The following is a 22,722-nucleotide window of genomic DNA, read 5'->3' as shown; positions in this document are numbered from 1 at the left end:
TTTACAGGCAGCAGGTCTACTTGACCAGATTAACTAATTTATGGGCATTTAACTTGTAAAATAGTAGATTTGTTTCCATAATGGTTCCTGTATTTTATGCATCTCTCCTCAAACTTCTCCACATAAACTCCAATAAAGGAGCCAGAGCGATTTGGGATTTTAAAAAGTACATTCTTTACCTAAAGTTAAAATACTTCTTGATTATTTAGATTGCAGAAATGTTCTGTTATTTCCAACTAAAATAATCTATTCCAAAACTCCTATTGTTGCATTATTTACTTTTATGTTTGCTTTCATTTCTTTAACGCTACTTCCCAATTTAATTCATTTAGTTTGAGACTTATAAATGAATAAGATGGTAAAAAAAATTAACCCACTTTTTTTTTTTACCTCGGGTTAAATAACCCGGAATATTTCTGTAACTTTCCTGCTTCTAATAACTCCGCTGCTCTTTAGTCTGACTTATTTTATCTGCTAAATCAATTAATAAATTAAATGAATGTCTGGTTGTTGTCCGTTTGCTCTCAAACTCCTCCGGCTATCTGCTTCAGCATATTTCAATATTTCCCGTCCGGCGGTGAACAGATTTGCCATTTAATATTAATTTCCCACCAACGCGGGTCTTTACGGCGCATGCGCGGCTAGCCGTGATTAAACAGCCTCAGGTGTTCTTGATTGGAGACCGCAGGTGTAGAAAACCCCCGGAGCACAGCAGCGCGTGCTCGTCGACGTCCCGGTTTGCAGAGAAACAGGAAAAAACTTTCTTGTTTTTTACGGAAAATGACCTCAAACAGTCTGAAGGTGGGTGTCGCTGAAGATGCAGGTTCTACTGTGGGTTCTGCTGCAGGTTCTGCTGTAGGTTCTACTGTGGGTTCTGCTGCAGGTATGCATGTGGAGACTAAAAGGGTGATTTTATCTCATCAGCTGATCTCGGTGCTTCTCCTCGGCTTCGTGTGTCTCAGAGCGGAAGGTGAGGAGAAGTTGGAGGAGCTTGGGAAGCTTGGTGTGTTGCTGGCTTTGCAGGTGAGCAGTTGCGTTTCTGTGCAGGAACCTGCAGCGTGGATCAGTGCACCGACCCAACCAGATGCGTCCTGTCTGAAGACCAGAAGAGCTGCAAGTGCGCCGCCGGGTTTTATTCTTCCCGCTGTGACCGAAGTAGGCCTCCTTCCTGCAGGAGAAACGTCAATAAATGAGATGTTGCGTCAGAAATGACGTCATTTAAGACCCGTAGATGAAAGGCCACCATGACTCTGATGTTCCAGAACATGCAAACTAAGTTAAGCATCAAATATTCATGCAGATAGTTTAAGAAACGTTTTCCCCTGTGGTCCGTGGTGACCTGAAGGATCTCAAGCAGCTTCCCTGCATCTCCAGGTGAACCTCCCTAAAGTTTAGTGAAAACATCAGGATGTCAGAAGGTCCGTTAAATGTTCCACCAAACCACAGCAGAACTCTCTCTCATGCAGGAACCCGGGGGTTCAGAACATCTGGACCCCCGGGTTCCTGCTGAACCATGTTTGATCCCCCTCTGTCACCAGAGGACAGTGGGTCGTGGTTCTGAAGGCGCTCTGTGAGAACAGGCCCGGTTCTATGTTGGAGAATTCATCTGAACCGTTTGGCTTCGTTAGCTGAGACTGGCCGACCCAGTCCTGAGTCCACGGTTTGGTTCCGGATCGTCTGATTGGGTCGTCACCTGATCGTCTTCAGGAAGGTTTTATTAAATCTGTGACCAAAACCCGTTTTACCGACAAATATAAAATAAGTCCTGCGTCAGATCCTCCATGTGGGAAAAGATTCACTGAACCGGATCTAAAGACCCGAACCGGCTGAATCGTTTTAATCTCGTCTGCCTTCAGGCGACGTTTATAAGGAAATACTAGAGATCTGGACCGGCTGATGGACCCAGAACTAAACCGTGTGGAGAACCAGAACCTTCTGCCTGGTTGTAGAAGGTACTGACTGCTGGGATCAGAATCGATTCATTTCCCGGTACCGTTAACATTTTACAGGACCAGGAAAGTTCTACGGTGACGAATGGATCAGAACACGAAGTGATCAAGAAACAAAAGGTGCAAAAACTGAACAGGTAGAAATGGACCGTTTACACAAGAGGTTCTGGGGTGGTGTGGGTGTCAGCTGGGGGAGTTAGGCCACTGCTGGTTCTGATGGCATGAGGTCCTGGTTCTGATGGGCCAGAGGGAGGGACTGAAAGGGTCTGTGTCCAGGGTGGCAGGGGCCCGCTGCACGTCTCTGGGTCCAGGAGGTGCCGGTTCTGGAGAGATGGGAGGTTGCAGAGTGGATCTGCTGCAGCTGGGCCGTGACCCGGTCCAAGGCTGACCCGACTGTAACCGAGGATGGCGAACTTCTACAGCGCCATCATCTTCACTGAGGGTGATGTTCTGCTCCGTTCTGGGTCCAGGAGGAGAACTGGGTCAGAGCTCCAGGCTGGTGCTGCTCCAGCGACCCGTCTCGCTCCTTCAGGCCCAGTCGCTGTTGATCATCTCGAGGTTTTCCTGAAGCGGTCTCAGTGGAGCCGGACTGCAAAGGGCTGGAGTTCTGCTACCAGAACCAGCAGAATCTGAGCTGCTTCTAGAACCTTTAGTACTTTAAGCACATCTGAACAGGATTAGATTCCTTCAGCCTTCCTCAGGGACCTGCTGGCTCTAATTCAGAGGAGGAATCTCCTGATGAAGGTTAGCCGAGTCGTAGAACCAGAACCAGAAGCGACTCTGATGAATGTTAGCCGAGTCGTAGAACCAGAACCAGAAGCGACTCTGAACGCTGTGGGTTAACCTCCTTCTCTCCACCAGGTGCTCAGATTAAAGTCATGTGTGGCAGAGACTACATGAGCATCAGGGCGACAGAGGACTTCTTCCTGTACCACAAGGTGGCGCTGGAGGCGCTGCGTCTGCCCAACGCCTCGTGCCACGCCCGGAGAGAAGTCATCGGCCAAACGGCCTACTTCATGTTCCGCGTCTCCAAGGAGAAATACTTGGCCTGCGGAGGAAAACCTCTGAGGGTAAAAGCAGGGTCCATCTGCTCCAGGGTCCGCCGGCCGGGGTCCTAACGGACTTTGTTCTGTTGCAGAAAAACACGACCCACCTTCTGTACTCCCTGGCTGTCCAGACAGAACCGCAGGTTACCGGGAACATCATCCGAGACCCGCTGGTTAAGATGGACTTCACGTGCATCTACCCGTACGTCAGGAGGGTCAGCCTGCCCTTCCCCGTCCGCCCCATCTCCAGGTAAGTCCGCTGACCGGTTCTGATCGGCCCGTTAATGTGGACTCACTGACTTCAGTCTCCTCCATCAGCGAGACGGTGTTGCAGATAGGCGAGATGGACGCCACCATACAGATGCTGCTCTACGCTGACCACACCTTCGCCAAGGCCTACGCCGCTACGCCAACCATCGAGCTCAGAGACAAGGTGAGGTGACCGATCCGCTGAAACGCCGCGCTGGGGCGGGGGTTCCCTCGCTGGGGCGGGGGGTTCCCTCGCTGGGGCGGGGGGTTCCCTCGCTGGGGTGGGGGTTCCCTCGCTGGGGCGGGGGTTCCCTCGCTGGGTGCTGCGGTTGTAGAAGTCTTAATGGTCTTCAGGCTGTAGTGATCCACTGTTCTTGGAGGAGATGGTTTCAAAGTTCTTGTTGCAGAAGAAGAATGACGCGGAGCAAAGACTGGTCCATGTTCTGATTTAGAGAAGGCAACCAAAGATGTGAAATACTCGGTAGTTTCACCCATCAGCTGGAGCTCTCCAGAGTGTCTGAGGTTTGGTTGCACTTTAGCAACCTTCCTCTCCGTCTGCATGCCGGCGTGGTACCGGACCGTGACTGAAACTGTAGAGGTGTCTGGACTCTGTAGGAGAAAAGCTGCAGAGCTGTCATCCAGCAGGTGTTCTGGTGTGTTTGTAGTGAAATGTTCCGTCATGAACACCTAGATGAGTAATCAAGTAGCCAGACTCTAGAGGAAACCTCCAGAACCCTGAGAACGTGGATCAGCTGTAGCCTCTGGCTGTAGAAGGTACACCTGGGCTGACGGTGGTGTCTTCTAGGTGTACGTGGAGGTGGCCGTGACGGAGCCGGCAGACTACTTCCTCCTCCGGGTCAACGACTGCTGGGCCACGCAGTCTCCTCAGCCCAACTCCACAGGACTGCTGCACAGCCTCATCCGTAACGGGTCAGAACACACGGGGAGGTTCTGCTGCTCCGTGCTCAGAACCGGCAGCGTCTCACAGCGCCTCCTCTTCTCCCCTCAGCTGCGTGGACGACCACACCGTCTCCTTCCTCGGCCCGGACGAGGGGCGGCCAGGAAGCAACGGGGGGAGCGCGGCGGTCCGCTACAGCTTCGACATGTTCCGCTTCACCTCGGATCCGCCGGAGCTCTACCTGCACTGCAGCGTGCAGCTCTGCGAGCTGGACGACCAGCAGTCCTGCACGCCGGTGAGCCGCCGCCGCATCGCACTGCTCCCAGCGTGCACACCTCCCAGCGTGCACACCTCCCAGCATGCACTGGTCCCAGCATGCACTGGTCCCAGCATGCACTGGTCCCAGCATGCACTGGTCCCAGCATGCACTGGTCCCAGCGCGCACTGGTCCCAGCATGCACTGGTCCCAGCATGCACTGGTCCCAGCATGCACTGCTCCCAGCATGCACTGCTCCCAACAGGCACGGTGAAAGCTGACCCACCTTCTCTCCTAGAGCTGCAGTGCAATCAGCAAGAGGGAAGCAGTGAGGGAATATCCCAGCCAGGGCCTGCTGTCCTACGGACCAATCAGGATAGAGATGCCGGACCGGGTCCAGTCCAGTGAGTCCTGCTGCCGTCGTGCCGCTCGTTGCTCCGCTGTCTCTGCGTCTCTAACGCTGCTTTGTTCCAGACATCCTCACCACCGTGGTGCTTCCTGTGGCCGCCGTCTGGACTCTGTGCTTCTTCCTCACCGTCCTCATCAGTGTGGCCAAGGCCGGCAGCAGGAAGATCACGAAACCCGAAGCTCTCTGACGGCCGGCGGCCTGAACAGAACTTTATCTGGAGCTCTGCAGACGTTCCAGCTGCCTTTAAATACTCAGAATACTCTGAAAGTCTATATTTTCTCAGGTTTTTCACAAAGATTCACGCCCAGCCACCAGAAGCTGTTGCCGATAATAAAAATGGCCAAAGATAACAGATCTGCTTCTTTTTATTGTCAGAGAGATGGAGGAACCTCTGAGGAGTCACTGGGCAGGAACAAAGATTCCTGAAATGTGTGAAAGCTGCACACATTCCTGCTGGGAGATGGTCACTGGTGCTGGACGGTGTGCAGAACTTCTGCTGGTCTGAAACTGGGTCACAGGAACCCAGAGGTCCGTGGGCCCGGTGACCGTCTCCAGTCTGGGATCCACAGTTTGTCTGGAGACTCTAAACTGAGCAGTCTGCAGATTTAACCCTGAGCCGACTTTAGAGCTGAGTTACAACCAAACACTTGTTCTTTTCATTAAAGATGATTAAACATTTCTCTGGTTTTCCTCCATGTTTGATCTTCGTTTAGTGGCCACAGAACTGGATCAGATTCTGGAAGATTAATGTGGAATAAATAGTAAATGGCTTGTAAAGCGCTTTAACTAGTATTGACCGCCTCCAAAGCGCTTCACACTACATTCACACCTATAGAACTAAACGGGTAAGAAATGATCTAATAGCCATGTTTTTAAATAAGAAGCTGCAGTTTTCCTACACTAACAGCAGGTGGCGTCCTCTCAGTTCATGTGGGTCAATGGTATGGTAAGCCGTTTTATCATAGAACACAATTCCCCTCAAAGATGGCCTTAAAGTCAGTCAGAACAGTTCAGCTGATCAGAACCACTGGTCTTTATTATACACTGGAGTGCTAATAGCCGCTGTTAGAACGATTTGCTGTGAAGCCACCAGCCGCCATATTGGTACTCCCTATTTCCCTCCAGTAACTAGGGAATATGTGCGCTACAGCATCGAATAACGAGGATTTTCTCATGTTCAGGGGGGCTTAAAACTTTTAAAATGTCAAATGCCATATAGTTTTATGTTATGTTCTAAAACTATCAAGTACTGAGAAAGTCATGTGCTGAAATATTTAGCATTTTATATATATATATATATATATATATATATATATATATAGAAAAATATTTCAGCACCTAATTTCCTAGTAGTTGATAGTGTTAGTACATCCACTGACTGTAGAATTACCTGTGAAACGTTTTCACTCAGCCAGAAAACTGCTTGTTGTTGCAACCAAATCCTGTGGGATTCTGTGAGAGTAGGGAGTAGCAAGATGGCGGCCAGTGACTTCAGTTTTTCGGCAAAATCAGCACTCCAGTGTATTATATAGCTCAGTGATCAGAACCCAGTGGGGATTGAAACACCGGACTGATGGAAGGAAAGCTGGCCCCCAGATTCCTCTGCTCCGAGGCCCCGCCATGGGCCCTCCAAGTCAGCCAATCACAGGGCAGCAGCTCAATGCCTTAGGCTTCCAGACGTAAAGATGATGAAGGGGAAATTTCATGCCTTTAAATCCTTCCTTACCACATAGAAACCATCCAGTTGTGGTTAAAGTGGAACTGCGACTGAATTTCTCAGTAATTAATCTTTTTATTCCTGTCCTACGCCTCGTTTTGGTGCCGTCCCTTTAAATGTAAAGTGCGTCACTCCCTGCCGCCCCCAGGCCTCAGAGCGTTCCTCTCCACCCCGAACAGAACCGCATGTTTGGACTGATCTGCTAACTGGAGACGGATGAAGGTCCAGTCATGATCTGCTGCTGGATCCGGTTCGGTCATGAAGGGTGGAGCTGGTCAGAACCAACGCTCAGGTGGGCTGTGGGCTTTAAATGATGCTCAGGTGGTCAAAGTCTAGGAAATGTTCCTCAGACCGAGACGCCACCAGGAGCTGGAGATGCTGATCCAAATCAGGACAGATCCATGCTTTGATGTTTCCACCCGGTTCTGACCCGACCATCTGAACGTTGCTGCTGAAATCCAGGCAACGTTTCTCCTGTTCTGGTCCAGTTCTGGTGAGTCCGTGTGGATCTGGTTCTGTCTTTAGCTGACAGGTCCGGTACCTGCTGTGGTCTTCTGCTGCTTCACGGTTCTACAGGTTCTGGTCAGAGACGGGTTCCTTGGTTAGAACCAGAGGTTCTGAGCTCCTGTTGCCTTTCTGTCAGCTGGTACCAGCCGACCCGTTCTCCTCCTCAGCTGCTGCTCTCTGCAGAGTTCCTCAGAACATTCTCTGTGAACCTGAGATGGTTGTGGGTGAAAATCCCAGAAGATCAGCAGGTTCTGAAATGCTCAGACCAGCCCGTCTGGTACCGACCACCATGTTGCGTTCAAAGTCACCTCTCGTCTCCATCCTGATGCTCAGGTGAACTGAGGTGAGGGTCAGCTGCAACGTGATTGGCTGGTGAGCAGGTGTAGCTGATCCTGTGCACCCATTGGTTCTGAGCGGGGTTTGATTATATGATATAACGGCCTGCCCTACAGGGAGGAGACCATGCTACGCTGGACGTTTTTCATCCTTTAACGACTATTTCCGTCGTTTTTACGAAGCTTTAAATGTTGAAATAACTTGTGACCAGAACACAGACGGGTTCTGGTCGGTTCTGAGCTTTTCCTTCGGCTCCAGTTTTCTGTGGTGAGTAAACCAACTGTCCAAGTTTGCAGGACCCAGTTCCTCTGAGTTCGGCTCGGATATTTGAGTTTGCAGCTGGGTTTCTCCTCGCAGTCTGCAGCGGACCGAACCGAACCGGACCGAACCCAGAGGCTGCTGTCCGGCCACCGACCATGGATTAATGTCTCCTAGGAGCTCGGAGATGCTGAGACCTTCAGAGATGAGCACTTGTTGCGCAGGAGTGTGAAGCACAGCAGGAGACGTCAGAAGCGCTTTGTCCTCCGCTGTTGGAGCAACTTCCTTCATCTTCATCTTCATCTTCATCACTCACACCAGGACGATGACATCCCAGCAGCGCTGGACCATCTTCATCCTCTCAGTGTGCGCGCTGCCGCTGGCCTCCTGCAGCGCGCACACGTCTGAAGAAGAGGGCTTCAATGCTGAGGTAAGGTCTCCATGAAGATGAGGAGCGTTCATCTGGCCATCAGATGGTCTCCCTGCCTTCTCAGTCCGGTACCGGACTCAGATTTGGTCCGGTACCGGACTCAGATTTGGTCCGGTACCGGACTCCGATTTGGTCCGGTACCGGACTCAGATTTGGCTGTCAATGAACTTAGCAGATGTTCAGTCAGAGCTTCTAGGCCCATTTGGACCTTCATCACTCACCTGTCACCAACACACCTGAGCTGTGACTCCATCATGTGAGCGAGGGCAGAATGTGGATGGTAACTAAAGTGGCCGAGGAGCGAGCCCTGAGGAACCCCACATGTAATATTTCTTTGATTCTGGACGTAATCTTAATCTTCTGATTAAATTTAATGTTTGACAGTAAATCCATGAGTTCATGCAGCTGAAGGATGCTCCTTTCTTTGGTCTTTACTGATTTATTTGTCTTTAACGGCATGACTTCAGACATTTTTCTGTAGGCGGCTGTTCAGGTCCGACTCCATGTTGGTTATCAGGATGGAGATGTTTACTGCACCTCTAGGTGAAAATGTTACTTTCATGGTATTTATACACAGATTTAAAACTGGAACAAAACTGGATTTATTTTATTTAAAACATGACTATTCTTTAGTTTTTAAAATGATGCAACAGTTATAATGCTGTAAAAGAACATTTAATTAATTTTGCTTTAATTTTATGCACAGATCCAAGCAAAATATAAAATGAACACGAATCAGAGTAATTGTTAGTTTCAAGCAAACATGCTTACTGTGCTGTTCTGGTTTAAATTAAGACCTGGAATTAACGAGCTGACTTCATCTGGTTAATTAGTGGAGCTGTTAGCAGCCGGACACCAGCCAGCTGAACGGCAGTGTGCAGCAACAGCTGCTCCATACAGCCAGATAACTCTGCTGTGTTCTGATTGGATGGAACCAGGAAGAGCTGGACAGAAGAAGTTTTCTAACTTCTCGGTTCGGCCCAGATGCCGCCCACATCTGGTCAGGTACAACATCTGGACAGAAAATGGAACAAAGCTTTGAAAGAGTGAGAAGCGTTGATGGAGACCGCTTAATGAGGTGAAGGTCTTCCCTTGTTCGGGTTCGGGTCAGGATTCTGCCAGGACTGTCCAGAACCTGGTGGTCTTGGTTCAGTGAGGCTGATGCCACCAGAGTCCAGTTCTGAATCCCATCCAGAACCTGTACTGTGACGACAGGTGTCAGAACCTGCCGTCTAACCCAAACCAGGCTGAACTGGGTCAGAGGTTCTGCAGGGACAGGTGTGACCGTGTTGCTTGTCCACAGGTCGGCTCGGTTCTGCCGGCAGTTTAATTCTTCTCCTGTTAAACTGAAACCAAGACGTCTGTGATGGTGTGAATACTTTATTCCAGCCGCATATTTGCTCAGTGTTCGGTTTCAGGTTGTGTTTAGTGGGTTAAGCTGAAATGGGACGTGGCCCCTGAGGCTTTTCTCCTGGATGGAGGTTCTGAGCTTCTGTTCTCCGGGTCACGCAGAACCGTTCCTGATCCAGCTGCATGAAAAGCTTGTTGGAGGTTCTGCTCAGGAGCTGTAATGATGTTTACCACAGAGTTTCATTTTTACTCTTGGTGTTTCCATCCTCCTCGTCTTGCCTGTCACTGCAGGAATGTTCTCCATGTTGATGTGAGCCATCTGGTTTCTATCTCCTCTGTTAATCCTGTGCAGCTCTGCAGCTTTTAGTTTCTCCTCTCAAACATCAGAACTCTGACCTAAATAAGCCTGACTCTCTCCTTCCAGGCCTGGCTCCGTCACTTTGGCTACCTGTCCCAGGCCAGCAGACAGATGTCCACCATGCATTCAGCTCAGGTTTTATCCAGAGCCATCAGCGACATGCAGCGTTTCTACGGCCTGGAGGTGACCGGGGAGATGGACCCTGCCACCATTGCGTAAGCAGAACATCTGTTAGCAGGCACCATGAGGTGCTTCCAGGCATGAAACATGCAGAAGGTCTCCTGATTTACAGCTTTAGTGTTTCCTGCACCAACCGCTAACCTTAAAGGAGCAATGAGCAACATTTCACCACCAGGGGGCTGATGAGCAGTATCTGGAGACCAAAACAAGATGTGCATCAAGCCTCGCCTCTCTCTACCTCCACCTGCAACCCGGCCCCCCTTCCCCTCCCTGTAGGTGTACGTGCACGTACGTGCATGGTGCACCTGCGTGCGTGTATGTGCGTGCGGCCGGCCCAGCTTGGAAACAAGAGACTGAATAACAGATGTTGTGACATCATACCATATTCCATCTGAAAAGACGCCTTTAGTTCTCTACAAAACTATTTTTAGTTCTTTCTAAAATAATGAAATGTTGCTTATTGCTCCTTTAATTTATTCTGTTTATACGTCAGAACAGTTGCACACCTGTGAAGTAGAAGGGAATGATTTCAGAGAAATCTTAAAAGTGTGGCGTGCTTTTAAATTATCCCCCCAAGGCAGGAAACGCAGCAGACGGGTTCCGGTGCGTCAGTGCAGCATATGTGGGTCCTACGCTTAGCTTTTCATTTTAATCAGTCATTAAATTAACACTAGAAGCATAATGCGCAGTTATTTATACTTTGCGGCACCTAAATTGGATTGAAGTTCTAATTCCAGACGTTATACAGTCCTGTTTTGCAGGGAATAAACGGGAAAACAGCTTCCTGTGACAAAGTTCAACTCTGAAAGTATCCTAAAATAATCTAGTCTCAGTTCGGCCACTGTGTGCTGGAAGTCTCCTTGTTGGTGCGGCGGATTGATGGGATGCATTGTTGCTGAGCTCTCCGCCTTTCCTCTCGCACCACGTCATCAACTAGAGGAAGGAAGGAAGGCCAAGGTGCGCTTCCTGCTGGAGAAAAGCCTCCCCACAGCATGATGCTGCCACCGCCATGCTTCACACTGGAGATGTGTTCAGTGGTTTCTGCAGAAGTTCAGTTTTGGTCTCCTCTGATCAGAGCTCCTTCCACACAGACCAGATTTATGGAGCTCATACCTAATGGTTGTCCTTCAGACAGATTCTCTCCACCTGAGCTGTGGATGTGTGCAGCTCCTCCAGAGTCATGGCCAGCTGCTCTGGGTGAGTTCTGTGTTTTAGTGTAACTTCCTGTTTTATGTTCTCCTCTGTGCAGCATGGTGGTGGCAGCATCATGCTGAGGGTCTGCTGCCGCCCAGCGTGGATGGAATAAAGAATGAGACCTAGCTTCACATCAGTGGTGTCACAACGTTTTACCGCATGAACCCAACGTACTGGCGGGCCACAAAATGTAACATTTTATAAAATCAGTGTTCTTTCTACCTGCTGAGCCATAACTAAAGCGGCAGTATTTTAATAAAACCAAGCGCTCGCTGCGTTTAGCTACATGGTGGATGCACCAGCTGTGAGCTAAAGTGGCTGCAGGTCTGTTTCTACCAGGAACAACAAGGCCGGCGATAAAAGACGCAGTTTAGCTTCTACCTTTACAGTTTAAGAAGCTTTGAATACGTCAGAGAACGTCACCATTGCGTATAAAAAGTGCCTTTGTTCAGTTTCCTCTCCGCCCAGAGCTAGACGGATGAAGCTGTGACCCGGTGGTCCCAGCAGGACAACGGTCCCTCTGATACTTCCAGACTGGTTCTGGCCCAGATGAAGCGGCGCTGAACCTCCACCCTGTTGAATATGTAGGAGATGGAGATGGAGAGCAGGCCCAGCCAGCCTGCTGAGGACGTTTATCTGAACCTTAGTGGCTGTAGCTGATTCTGGCTCAGAGGAAAGCTTTAGCTCCTAGTTCTGGAGCCCTGAGGCCGTCAGGGTTCCCATCGGTAGATCATTCTAGCAGGAAGGGAGCAGCAGGCTGCATGGTCAGGGGCTAACATGTCTGACTGGTGCTGTCTGTCTGGCGGCGCAGGGCGATGCGGCGGCCTCGCTGCGGCCTCCCTGACAGGAGACCTGAGGGGGTGAACGGGGCGAGGAGGAGGCGCTACGCCCTCACAGGCCAGCGCTGGCAGAAGGACCGCATCACTTACAGGTTCCTCCCCTCAAACTCTGCAAAGCCACATAGAAGCAGACGGTTTCCTCTGCCGGTCCTGACCTGCAGCTCTCTCCCACCTCCAGCCTGATGGAGCAGCAGATCCCGTCCTCGCTGGGAGAGGAGCGCACCCTGGACGCCATCCGCCGGGCCGTCGACGTCTGGAGACGGGCGACGCGGCTCAGCTTCCAGGAGCTGCCTGCAGGAAACGGCAGCCATGCGCCGCTCGCCGACATCCTGCTGCTCTTTGCTTCTGGTTTCCATGGAGACATGTCCCTGTTCGATGGCGAGGGCGGCTCGCTGGCCCACGCTTACTACCCTGGACCAGGGATAGGCGGAGACACGCACTTTGATGCCGATGAGCCGTGGACTCTGGACAACGAGAACCACAAAGGTTGTTCTGATGGGTCAATCTGCACCTGACAGTAGAACATGCCTGTAGCTGCATGAACGTGTCACTGTCCTGTTCTAACCCACCTGTCCTGCAGGTATAGACCTCTTCCTGGTGGCGGTGCATGAGCTGGGCCACGCTCTGGGTCTGGAGCATTCAGACAACCCCAGCGCTACCATGGCTCCTCTCTACCAGTGGACGGACACGCGGAGCTTCGCCCTGCATGAGGACGACATCAGAGGAATCCAGAGCCTGTATGGTGAGAAGCTGCAGACGTGAAATAAACCCTCAGAGATGCAGAGGAACCCTGAGGAGCTCAGCAGGGCCGGCTTCAGGAGGACGCTCTGAAGCTAACTATCGTTTAAGTACAAAAACGGCCAATTCAGACGTTTGACCCTAGTTGTAGCAAAGTTCAGTTGATTACCCCAAAATGTTGGTTTTTAACCAGCTGCTGCTCTTCTTCCTCTTTTTAAAGACGGCTCCATAAATCCTCTTGTTGGATCTAAAGGCGGCTCCGTAAACATGCAGTCAATAAAAGTGCCGTAAATAAACTCCTAGAATCACGGCTTGCTAGCAGCTCTGTGGGTTTCTCGCTGGGTTCCTGACCATCGCTGAGCCTGAGCGTCCTCCAGCCGTCTTCACACAGCGTCAGTCTGTGTGCTGCCAGCAGAGCACATTTCCTCCAGGAGCAGCTTCCTCAGTCTGAGGATGTGCTGGAAGAGCCTCCAGCCGTCTGCAGGACTTTGGAACCAGCCTCATTTATTGCCTCCTAACAAACGAGGCTTTTCTTCAGCTGTCGATCAGAAGATCTAAGATCTTAGTTGGACCTTTGCTCTTTATCGCAAGTGTTGTCCAGTCTTTGGACCAACGTGGACAATCTGAAGTTTGGGTTCAGGAGTTCTCCGTCTGCATGTCTAGGTCTTCTCAGGGTACTCCAGTAGTAAGCAGGTTAGCTTGGCTGGTCTCTCTGAAGTACTTTTAGAAACGAGTGTTTTACTAGTTGTGGGTCTCTGTGCTAGATCCAGGTAAAATTACAAAAATGTATCATCTGTTAAATTCTATTACTTCTAGAACAACTTACAGCCCGGAGTGGTGAACGTCTGGCCATCCAAGGTCTGATCCTAAAGTCTCTCCATTGTTTCATCACAGGTTCTCCTCTGGTCACCGATGCTCCGCCCACTTCCCCTCCCCCCCATGATGATGAACCCAACAACTCCCCCTCCTCCCCCGCCGCTCCTGAAGATGAGCCCACCTCCTCGCCGCCCACCCACCTCCCACCTGACTCCCCTGACCCGACTCAAAGCCACCTGGACCCCCCAGCCCAGCCGGATCCAAGCCCCTCATTCCCTCTGGCCCCCCCCACCCCCACCAAATCCAGGCCCGAACCAGGAACCGAGCCAGAACTTGTGACCCCACCAGTCAGGAGGGATGTTCCCCCTGCACCCAGACCCCCCAAGGTGCCGGGCAGCGGGCCCCCCGACATCTGTGATGGCGACTTTGATACGGTGACCCTGCTGCGGGGGGAGATGTTTGTTTTCAAGGTGAGCAGACATTTAAAAATTTAAAAAGTGACAAAAACAGAATAATCATCATTACTTTGGGTTTCCTTCATAGGGATGCTGGTTCTGGAGGGTCCGGAGGAACCGGGTCCTGGATAACTACCCCATGCCGATATCCGCCTTCTGGAACGGCCTCCCCGACGACATCGACGCCGCCTATGAACGACACGATGGCAAATTCGTCTTCTTTAAAGGTAGAAGCCTGGACTGCTGTGGAAAAGTTTCAGAAACACGAGTCTGGGCTTTGATTTGACTGGAAACGGTGCAAACGCAGCATTTTTCTGCTCTCAGCTTGATTTAGGAGGAGCTGAGCTCACACAGGAACGTTTCAGTGTTTCCAAGCGATTGCTGGCTGCAGACTGAGATGCAGTGTTGTTTGAGTTCACTGAGTGCTTCCTGAATGAGGCCTCTGCAGCGTGGCAGCTGTTGTTGGGCCAGAACCCTGCAGCTGAGCCCCACAAGGCCCCAGCAGAGGGAGGCGGGGGATTACATCAGCCTCCTCTCTGCAAACAGCCCAGCCGCTTCAAGCCTGAACCTTTTGTTGAGTTCTGATGAATTTTCTGGAGCTCTTGAACAAATCTGGCCTCGTCAGGCAGTGGAGTTGAGTTTTACTGAGCTCTGCTCTTTGGGTTTTTGGTCAGTTTTTGCAGGAGCAGCAGTTTGGGTCTAATCACCAAAGCTTCTCAAGCTGAAAAACGTCAGTTTTCCTCTGAAACAAAATGCAAAAGTAAAAAAAATAATAGATTTTTAGTTTTAAAGCTGATCCTCCGTGTTTTGCTCATTTAAGCCCTGTGAACAGTTTTATTTAGAGATATCAGACCCGAACATTTCCCTTAATTAGGTCTGATTGCTGATTGGCTGGTCAAACCATGAGAAATCTGTTTTTCACCCATGTGTCCATTTCTGATAACGGACACCTCGTCAGGCGCTTTACCTCACAGCGCTCCTGCTTCACTCTGGTGTCTGCTGGACAAATGTGTTTTAAAATGATTAATCCTTTGGCATCCTTTCTGCATTTATGTTGGAAATATTTAGGGGCTTATCGGTTAATTTATTTAAGAAGCAGGGAATATTCACAAAGGGTCTTCTTTGCTCTCACTTTGTTTGCTGCCCTCAGTAGGCTAGGCTAGTGCTAACTGGCTAGGCTAGCAGCCTGCTAAAACATAACAAGCTTTAATAATTACATTGTAGCCTAATTTACTTCAGTTATAATGAAATATTACAGGACAGTTTGATGTAATGTCTAAATTAATCTCCTATGCATAGAGGAAATGTAGCGGCTCTCCTTTACTCAAACTGTTTTTGCTAGCCTCAGGGGGCTAGGCTAGCGCTAACTGGCTAGCGCTAGCACCCTGCTAAGCTCCGCGTGAAACAGCACAACAAGCTTTGATTTAAATATAAGCAGTCTGAAAATGCCCTGAACACACCACATGTATCGGGTTATGGCATTTAAAGTGAAAGTTTGGTCTCAATGCAGCAATCCAGAGTCTATTCAGCATCTATCTGTTAGTTTAGCGCTCCATGTTGGTAAACGATAAATCTCAACCTATTATTGTTTTTCCTGAACCAATTGTGTGAACAGTTAATGACACAGCACGTTTGCACCATGTTTTTAACTTTTTAAAACCAGAAAACAGACAGCGTTTTGGATAACCATTTCCCAATGCCCCGGTATCCCACAATGCAGTGCGGTTGTGCCCCATTGGTCAGAAAAGCCAGCTAGGTTAGTCTGTAGTTCTGCATGAGGATAGCGAATCCACAGTAAGGTTTGATAAGAATCCCGCTAAAGGTGGCTTCTCCTCTGCTGGTTTAATGTGATCTATCCCATAATATGATCTACGGCTTTGGTTTTAGCCTGAAGATGTTCCTCATATTCTCTTGACAACTCGCTCAATCTTTGAGTCACTAAAGTCCAAATATGAGATCAGTCGCAACTTCTGAATAGTTCTGGTTGTTTCTATCGTCCAAGAGCTCAAATCCTCAAAACTTTTAACATTTCCAGCCTAAAGAGAAGCTAAACTAATCACTTAATTACTAGAAATTCTGCTCAGGATTCATTTACTGCTGTAGGTGTGCAGTCCCCAGCGCCTAATAAGATAATCTGGTTCCTACCCAGGTTCTCAGGGATCCCTGTCCTGCTCACATGATTGGATGGCCTCTTATTAATCATTTAAATCAGGTGTGTGGCAGCAACCTGCAGGGCAGGGGTCCCTGAGGACCAAGGTGGGGGGGGGGCCCCGCTGTAAGACATTATATTTAAATACCGCGTCGCCTTGATTTTTCTCTCAGGGCCTCGTTTCTGCCCGCCGTGTCTAGAGTCCTAATTATTGGAATTATGTTGTTGCAACACAGTCCATTAAAACTCACTGGGTGGGCCTGGGGACTGATCTGGGGCTGAGGGTCTTGCTCCGTGACCCAGGGTCTGTGGGTTTCAAACCCAGAACCTCTCCTGGGTGCACCCTGCTCTCCAGCCACTAGGGCACCCCCCCACCCCCCTCTACAAAATGCATGTGCTGCTGTCCTTGCAGAAGACCGATACTGGGTGTTCAGGGAGGCTGACGTGCTGCCTGGGTACCCGCAGCCCCTCCATCACTACGGCCGAGGAATCCCCACCCACAAGATCGATACGGCTATCTGGTGGGAGCCCAATGAGTACACCTACTTCTTCAGCGGAGACAGGTGGGTGACGGCACGCTGAAGGTGAGTCAGGACGCTGGTCACCTGCTTCATCAGGGTGGTTATGTCTGCAGGTACTGGCGCTACAACGAGGCGACTCGGACTACAGACCGCGACTTTCCTAAAGACATCAGCAAATGGGGCAAGATCCCTCCGTCCCCCCGGGGAGCCTTCCTCAGTGATGATGGAGGTACTGGGCTTTTATTCTGGAGGGGGTGTCGTGGTAGGACTGGGCTTCCTTCAGACGTTTGGTTGGTGGCAGAACGGCTCTGAACCGACTCCATCAGAGTTCTTCTGCTGGCAGCTCTGTGCTGCAGAGCAGAGGCAGTAAACCGTAGGAGAAATGAGTAGTTCCTCCTCCTGTAGAAGCAATGTTTCATCTGTTGACTTCCTGCTTCATCTGACGACTTCCTGCTTCATCTGACGACTTCCTGCTTCATCTGACGACTTCCTGCTTCATCTGATGACTTCCTGCTTCATCTGTTGACTTCCTGCTTGATCTGTTGACTTCCTGCTTCATCTGTTGACTTCCTGCTTCATCTGATGACTTCCTGCTTCATCTGACGACTTCCTGCTTCATCTGATGACTTCCTGCTTCATCTGATGACTTCCTGCTTCATCTGTTGACTTCCTGCTTGATCTGATGACTTCCTGCTTCATCTGTTGACTTCCTGCTTGATCTGTTGACTTCCTGCTTCATCTGTTGACTTCCTGCTTCATCTGATGACTTCCTGCTTCATCTGATGACTTCCTGCTTCATCTGACGACTTCCTGCTTCATCTGATGACTTCCTGCTTCATCTGTTGACTTCCTGCTTCATCTGATGACTTCCTGCTTCATCTGATGACTTCCTGCTTCATCTGACGACTTCCTGCTTCATCTGATGACTTCCTGCTTCATCTGATGACTTCCTGCTTCATCTGTTGACTTCCTGCTTGATCTGTTGACTTCCTGCTTGATCTGTTGACTTCCTGCTTGATCTGATGACTTCCTGCTTCATCTGACGACTTCCTGCTTCATCTGATGACTTCCTGCTTCATCTGATGACTTCCTGCTTCATCTGTTGACTTCCTGCTTCATCTGATGACTTCCTGCTTCATCTGATGACTTCCTGCTTCATCTGATGACTTCCTGCTTCATCTGATGACTTCCTGCTTCATCTGACGACTTCCTGCTTCATCTGACGACTTCCTGCTTCATCTGACGACTTCCTGCTTCATCTGACGACTTCCTGCTTCATCTGTTGACTTCCTGCTTCATCTGACGACTTCCTGCTTCATCTGTTGACTTCCTGCTTCATCTGACGACTTCCTGCTTCATCTGTTGACTTCCTGCTTCATCTGTTGACTTCCTGCTTCATCTGATGACTTCCTGCTTCATCTGTTGACTTCCTGCTTCATCTGATGACTTCCTGCTTCATCTGACGACTTCCCGCTTCATCTGACGACTTCCCGCTTCATCTGACGACTTCCTGCTTCATCTGACGACTTCCTGCTTCATCTGACGACTTCCTGCTTCATCTGACGACTTCCTGCTTCATCTGACGACTTCCTGCTTCATCTGTTGACTTCCTGCTTCATCTGATGACTTCCTGCTTCATCTGATGACTTCCTGCTTCATCTGTTGACTTCCTGCTTCATCTGTTGACTTCCTGCTTCATCTGTTGACTTCCTGCTTCATCTGATGACTTCCTGCTTCAGGGCCACGGCCTCTGCATGGCTGGCCTGTAGGACACTGAGAAGGTTTAAAGAACCGGTCCTCTGGACAGAAAACTGACTGTAGCGCCGCTCTCTGAGATGAATGTTAAAGCGGGCAGGAAGTCTGGGGTAGAAACGTTTCTGCTTTCTAGCAAAGCTTTAAGGTGTCAGCTGAACTTTCCTTCCAGGCAACAGCTGAGAGACGCTGTAGGTACCAGATTGGCTCGGGGGGCCTGCGCTTCCTGATGATGTCATTATATGGCAACTCCACTCAAACTACGTTACGCCCGCGGTCTCCATTTGTTACAAATCAATTTTATTTTGTTAATTTACGGTTATTTTCCAGTAACTTAATCGAGGCATGAAAACCTTTAATCATTTTGGAATGCTTCTGTGGTAGTCTGACAATTTAATCGGTAATTTTGCAGGATCAAAGTTACATCTTAAGAGAAATTTCCTTCCAATTAAAAAAAAAAAAAAAGTTGTGAAGCGAAACTAAACCATAAACTCTTTTAATTTTTAATAAATGTCTGCAGCCATTTTAATTTAATCACGGCATTCATCACTTTAAAATCAATAACGTTTATTCCTCCTTTTTCTATTGATATTACTGTGTCGTTCTTTCTGATCACATGTTTATTATTCCAGATGAAATTGACAATATTTTTCCAAAAAATTGAGCTGTCAAATATTTGTTGAAGATTTTTTTTGTTTTACTTGTTTTTGTTTTTTGTAAAATGGCTTGATTCATTTTCAGTGTGGTCCTTGTTAATCATTATACCTAAATATTTTACCTCATATTTATCAACTAAAGTGGGTTGATTATTTTGAATTCCTATGATTTCACATTTTCTATGTTCATCTTTAAGCCTGAAGCTTTTGAGAAAAAAGAAACCGCTTAATTAATTAAATTGATTTGTTACAAACGCAGACCGCGGGCTCTATGTAGTTTGTTTGAGTGGCGTTGCCATAAAGTGACGTCATCGGGAGGCGCGGGGACCGTGGAGAATTTCTTTGTAAAATTGTCCGTTTACAAACCGCAATCCCGCTGTCTAATAAAACCTACACCCCGCTATAATTACTTTAAGTTGTCCAGACCAATCACAATATTTTGCATAATTGTGCAAATGTTAAACCAATCATGTATAGTGATGTCATCAGAAGGCGCCGGCCCCGAGCCGATCTGGTACCTACAGCGATACCAAGACAAAGGGCAGACTCTGCTGCTGTTTGTCTTAGACAGCGCCCCCTTGTGTCTCTACCACCATTAGCTGCTGTGGATCAGGCTCAGTGATGCTGACTGTAGCACATTTTGGCTCTCTAATGCGTTACTGACGTATGCCTCGTGCTTCCCTGCAGCGTACACCTTTTTCTACAAAGGATCCAACTATTGGAGGTTTCACAACAGCAGGATGGAGGTAGACAAAGGCTATCCCCGCTCCATCCTGAAGGATTTCATGGGCTGCGTTGGAGTCCCCGATCCAACGGCAGACCCAGACGTGGAGCAGAAGCCGGAGCAGAAGCCGGAGGAGAAGCCGGAGGAGAAGCCGGAGGAGAAGCCGGTCCGGCCCACAAAGCCAGGCAAACCCCAGCCCACAAAGCCCGGCGGCGACCGGGATGTGGAGACTAGGCCTGACGGCAGCGGGGAAGACAAAGAGGTGAACGTGGTCGTCACTGTGGCCGACAACGAATCAAAGGTCATGACTCTGGTCATGGTGACCGTACCGTTGGTGCTCATCCTGTGCATCCTGATCCTGGTCTACGCCATCCTCAGAACTCTGCAGAACAAGGAACCCCCCAGAGCCTTGGTGCACTGCAAGCGTTCCCTGCAGGACTGGGTGTGACGCGTGCAAAGACGGGACAGGTATCCGTCCTCTCTGCAGGACCGTTGCTGGTATTAACTTCTTTATTGAATGTGTGAGGAGACGAGGTTTCAGAGAGCTGACCTCAACGCTCTGGCCGCTCTTATTCTAGGGATTTTTATTACTCATGAAATGCAGAGAAGTAGTGAGGTCAGCTCTACCAGAATACGGTAGAGTCCTCTGAATAGTGGAAATAGTGTCTGTGTTTCTTAGAAAATGTATCACTGCATAATGTCTTTAGTAGTTTGGACTGGAGAAACGCAGCACGCTCTTTCTGCAGAGAAGTCAATAGAGCACATAGAAAACAGAGGTGTAACACTAGAGCCTTGCAAAACACTCCTTTTTCACCTTTTATACCATTTCTTCCCACTAAAAACTTTTATTAGTTTATTTTATTAGGAGCTCATGTGACAAACCAACACTAATTGGTGAAGAACTGACGTGGAAAGAAAATCAAACTTGGTTTCACTTTTTTTACGACTAAAACTTCAGATTTATCTTCATCCATCAGCCTTCTTCCCACAGCATGATGCTGCCACCACAGTGCTCCCATGTGGGGATGGTTAGAGTAAAGAACGGGTCAAAGCTCACTGGTCTATGCAGATTTTTATTTCCGGTTCCCAGTTCTGCTTCTGTTGGTCCGTCCAATAAAATCCCATGAAGCATGTTAGTTTGTGACTGGAACGACAGAAAAGTTTAGAGGGTGTGAATATTTTTGCAGGGTTCTGTAGAACCAGCTAAGAACGGGTCTTCCATGTGTTGCCTTCAGGTTCTCTGGCTCATCCTGGTGTTTCTCTCTCTAAACTCAAAAGTTGCACTTTGTTTTGCTGCAGTGTTTTAGCAGAGCTCCTCTCTGTGAAGCTCCGACTGGCGCAGGAATGTTGGACAGCTGCGTGTCCATGACCGCCCGACTCCCACTGAGCCCGTAATGCCCCCCCCCCCCCCATGCATCACATGATTTGCTCATCTGTGCACATATGTTCCCATGCAGGCGCTCAGAGGCAACCTTTAAAGGCTTGCAGACACGCAGGCTCCAGCCCCTCCCACAGCCACACTAACGGCTCCGCCTGCAGCAGCAGCAACCTTCCCAGCGAGCCGTGCTGATGTATGGCTGCAGGCAGCGCCCCGGATTATTCACGTTGTTTACAAAGGTCTGCAGCGAAGATAAGAGACGCAGCAGCAGGGCTCCTCTTCCTCCTGCTGGATCTCTTACATTGTGATCTAGAGTTAAAGCTGACTGTAAATGGAGGGAGGAGCCTGCAGGCTGCATCCGAATGGGTCAAAGTCTGGTTTGGATTAAACCCACATGTTGCTGATTTAATGCATGAGAGGAGGAGGAGGAGGAGGAAAGAGAGCAATGCCTGCCTGTAAAAATGGTCGTAACTGAAGAGAAAAGGGGTTGGTGCAGATTGGTGAGGATGGAGGGAGATTTTCTTTCCATGACCTTGTTGAAAAGGAAGGATGGAGGGATGGAGGGAAGGATGGAGGGAAGGAGGAGCAATGCTGGCGTTGCACTTCCTGACCTAGATTGATTCACTGAGTCCTCTTTTCCAGCTCCTCTTAAGTCTTGGTGGTGTTGGAAGTAACACCTGGTGTCTCTTTGCTCTCTGCTTTTACTCCTGAGTCATTGTTGTAACTTTGATGTTTCCATTTTCTCCTCCACTCTTCCCTGCATGTTCCCTAAATGAAACATCAGATCTGGTCTGCATGCGTCTGCGAGGCCTTGCAGTCTGTCAGTCCCATCTTTAGGTATTCTTGGTGTTAAACCTTCAGCATTTTATAGTTAACCACTCATCCACATGTTTTAATGGATCTTTTCTGGCTAGAAACACAAAAGAACCACTTCTTGCCTTTTTTAGGCTTTTATTTTGTAGTTTTGTATGTTTTTGTAGGGTTTGTGTAAGAACAGTAGATTATTATGGACATGTTGGTGCATGCAGGTCATGTTCTGTAAGGCCTGTGGATTCTTGTGTAGAGCACATTAAAGGTTTCACAATAAAAACAACACGTCGTCTTTTCTTCTTCATGGGTCTGATTCAGCTTTTTACCACAGGAGGGCGCTGGTGCTTCATAAAAGCTGAAACTACAGAAGAAAAACAGGATAAAAGTAAATATTCCTAGAAATCAAACTAAATTAAACCACATTTTTAAAATGGTTTTGTAATTTTGTTGCCTGCAGATTTAACTGGGAATAAATCTAAGATTCTTTTTAAATTTAATATATTCAGTGACTGCAGGAGGAAACTCGTGACGTCTTTGCTGCCTTGTTTGGTGGGTTTCCTGTCCTCAGTTATTCATGTCAGTTTAGCTGATGGAAAATATTTTAAGAACATTTGATTTCTTTGTCTAAAAATGTATTTGATTTTAGTTTTGCATTTCTATTTTCTGCTAAATGCTGTATAAGTTTTGCAACATGAACAATTTTCAGATTTAGTCCTGTGTACAGAGTTAACCGCATGCAGTTGCAGT

The 22,722-nt window shown here is 48.9% G+C and overlaps 2 protein-coding genes across 5 annotated transcripts; both read left to right on the top strand.

Moving 5' to 3' along the window:
• Positions 1–660: 660 nt before the first annotated feature.
• zpd (zona pellucida glycoprotein d) lies at positions 661–5,159 on the top strand. Its single transcript, XM_012870304.3, has 10 exons — positions 661–801; positions 925–970; positions 1,048–1,155; positions 2,811–3,019; positions 3,088–3,245; positions 3,314–3,428; positions 4,050–4,174; positions 4,254–4,437; positions 4,697–4,802; positions 4,873–5,159. The coding sequence occupies exons 1-10, from the start codon at positions 781–783 to the stop codon at positions 4,992–4,994; spliced, it is 1,194 nt and encodes a 397-aa protein (XP_012725758.2). The 5' UTR covers positions 661–780; the 3' UTR covers positions 4,995–5,159.
• Positions 5,160–7,469: 2,310 nt separating this feature from the next.
• LOC105931566 (matrix metalloproteinase-14) lies at positions 7,470–22,258 on the top strand. Of its 4 annotated transcripts, XM_036126996.1 has the most exons (12): positions 7,470–7,634; positions 7,725–8,055; positions 9,830–9,978; positions 11,949–12,068; positions 12,155–12,462; positions 12,557–12,718; positions 13,609–14,000; positions 14,074–14,212; positions 16,547–16,697; positions 16,769–16,884; positions 19,751–19,897; positions 19,934–22,258. In XM_036126996.1, the coding sequence occupies exons 2-12, from the start codon at positions 7,951–7,953 to the stop codon at positions 20,233–20,235; spliced, it is 2,091 nt and encodes a 696-aa protein (XP_035982889.1). In that variant the 5' UTR covers positions 7,470–7,634; positions 7,725–7,950; the 3' UTR covers positions 20,236–22,258. The 4 variants fall into 4 exon arrangements, with proteins under 4 accessions (XP_035982889.1, XP_021176048.2, XP_035982882.1 ...); XM_021320373.2 differs by having other exon boundaries at positions 19,751–22,258; XM_036126989.1 differs by having other exon boundaries at positions 7,806–8,055; positions 19,751–20,235.
• Positions 22,259–22,722: the final 464 nt, after the last annotated feature.

The sequence above is a fragment of the Fundulus heteroclitus genome, chromosome 2 (assembly GCF_011125445.2).
Source record: "Fundulus heteroclitus isolate FHET01 chromosome 2, MU-UCD_Fhet_4.1, whole genome shotgun sequence".
In the NCBI taxonomy this organism is placed as follows: Eukaryota; Metazoa; Chordata; class Actinopteri; order Cyprinodontiformes; family Fundulidae; genus Fundulus; species Fundulus heteroclitus.
Note: the sequence above shows the minus strand (reverse complement) of the source record. Positions and strands in the feature narration are given on the sequence as shown.

Coding starts and splice junctions, on each gene's coding strand:
- LOC105931566 (XM_021320373.2), top strand. CDS start 7,951: ATGACATCCCAGCAGCGCTGGACCATCTTCATCCTCTCAGTGTGCGCG. Junction 12,719..13,608: donor AGGAATCCAGAGCCTGTATG/GTGAGAAGCTGC, acceptor GTTTCATCACAG/GTTCTCCTCTGGTCACCGAT. Junction 16,698..16,768: donor TACTTCTTCAGCGGAGACAG/GTGGGTGACGGC, acceptor TTATGTCTGCAG/GTACTGGCGCTACAACGAGG.
- zpd (XM_012870304.3), top strand. CDS start 781: ATGACCTCAAACAGTCTGAAG. Junction 3,020..3,087: donor GCGGAGGAAAACCTCTGAGG/GTAAAAGCAGGG, acceptor GTTCTGTTGCAG/AAAAACACGACCCACCTTCT. Junction 3,246..3,313: donor CCCGTCCGCCCCATCTCCAG/GTAAGTCCGCTG, acceptor CTCCTCCATCAG/CGAGACGGTGTTGCAGATAG.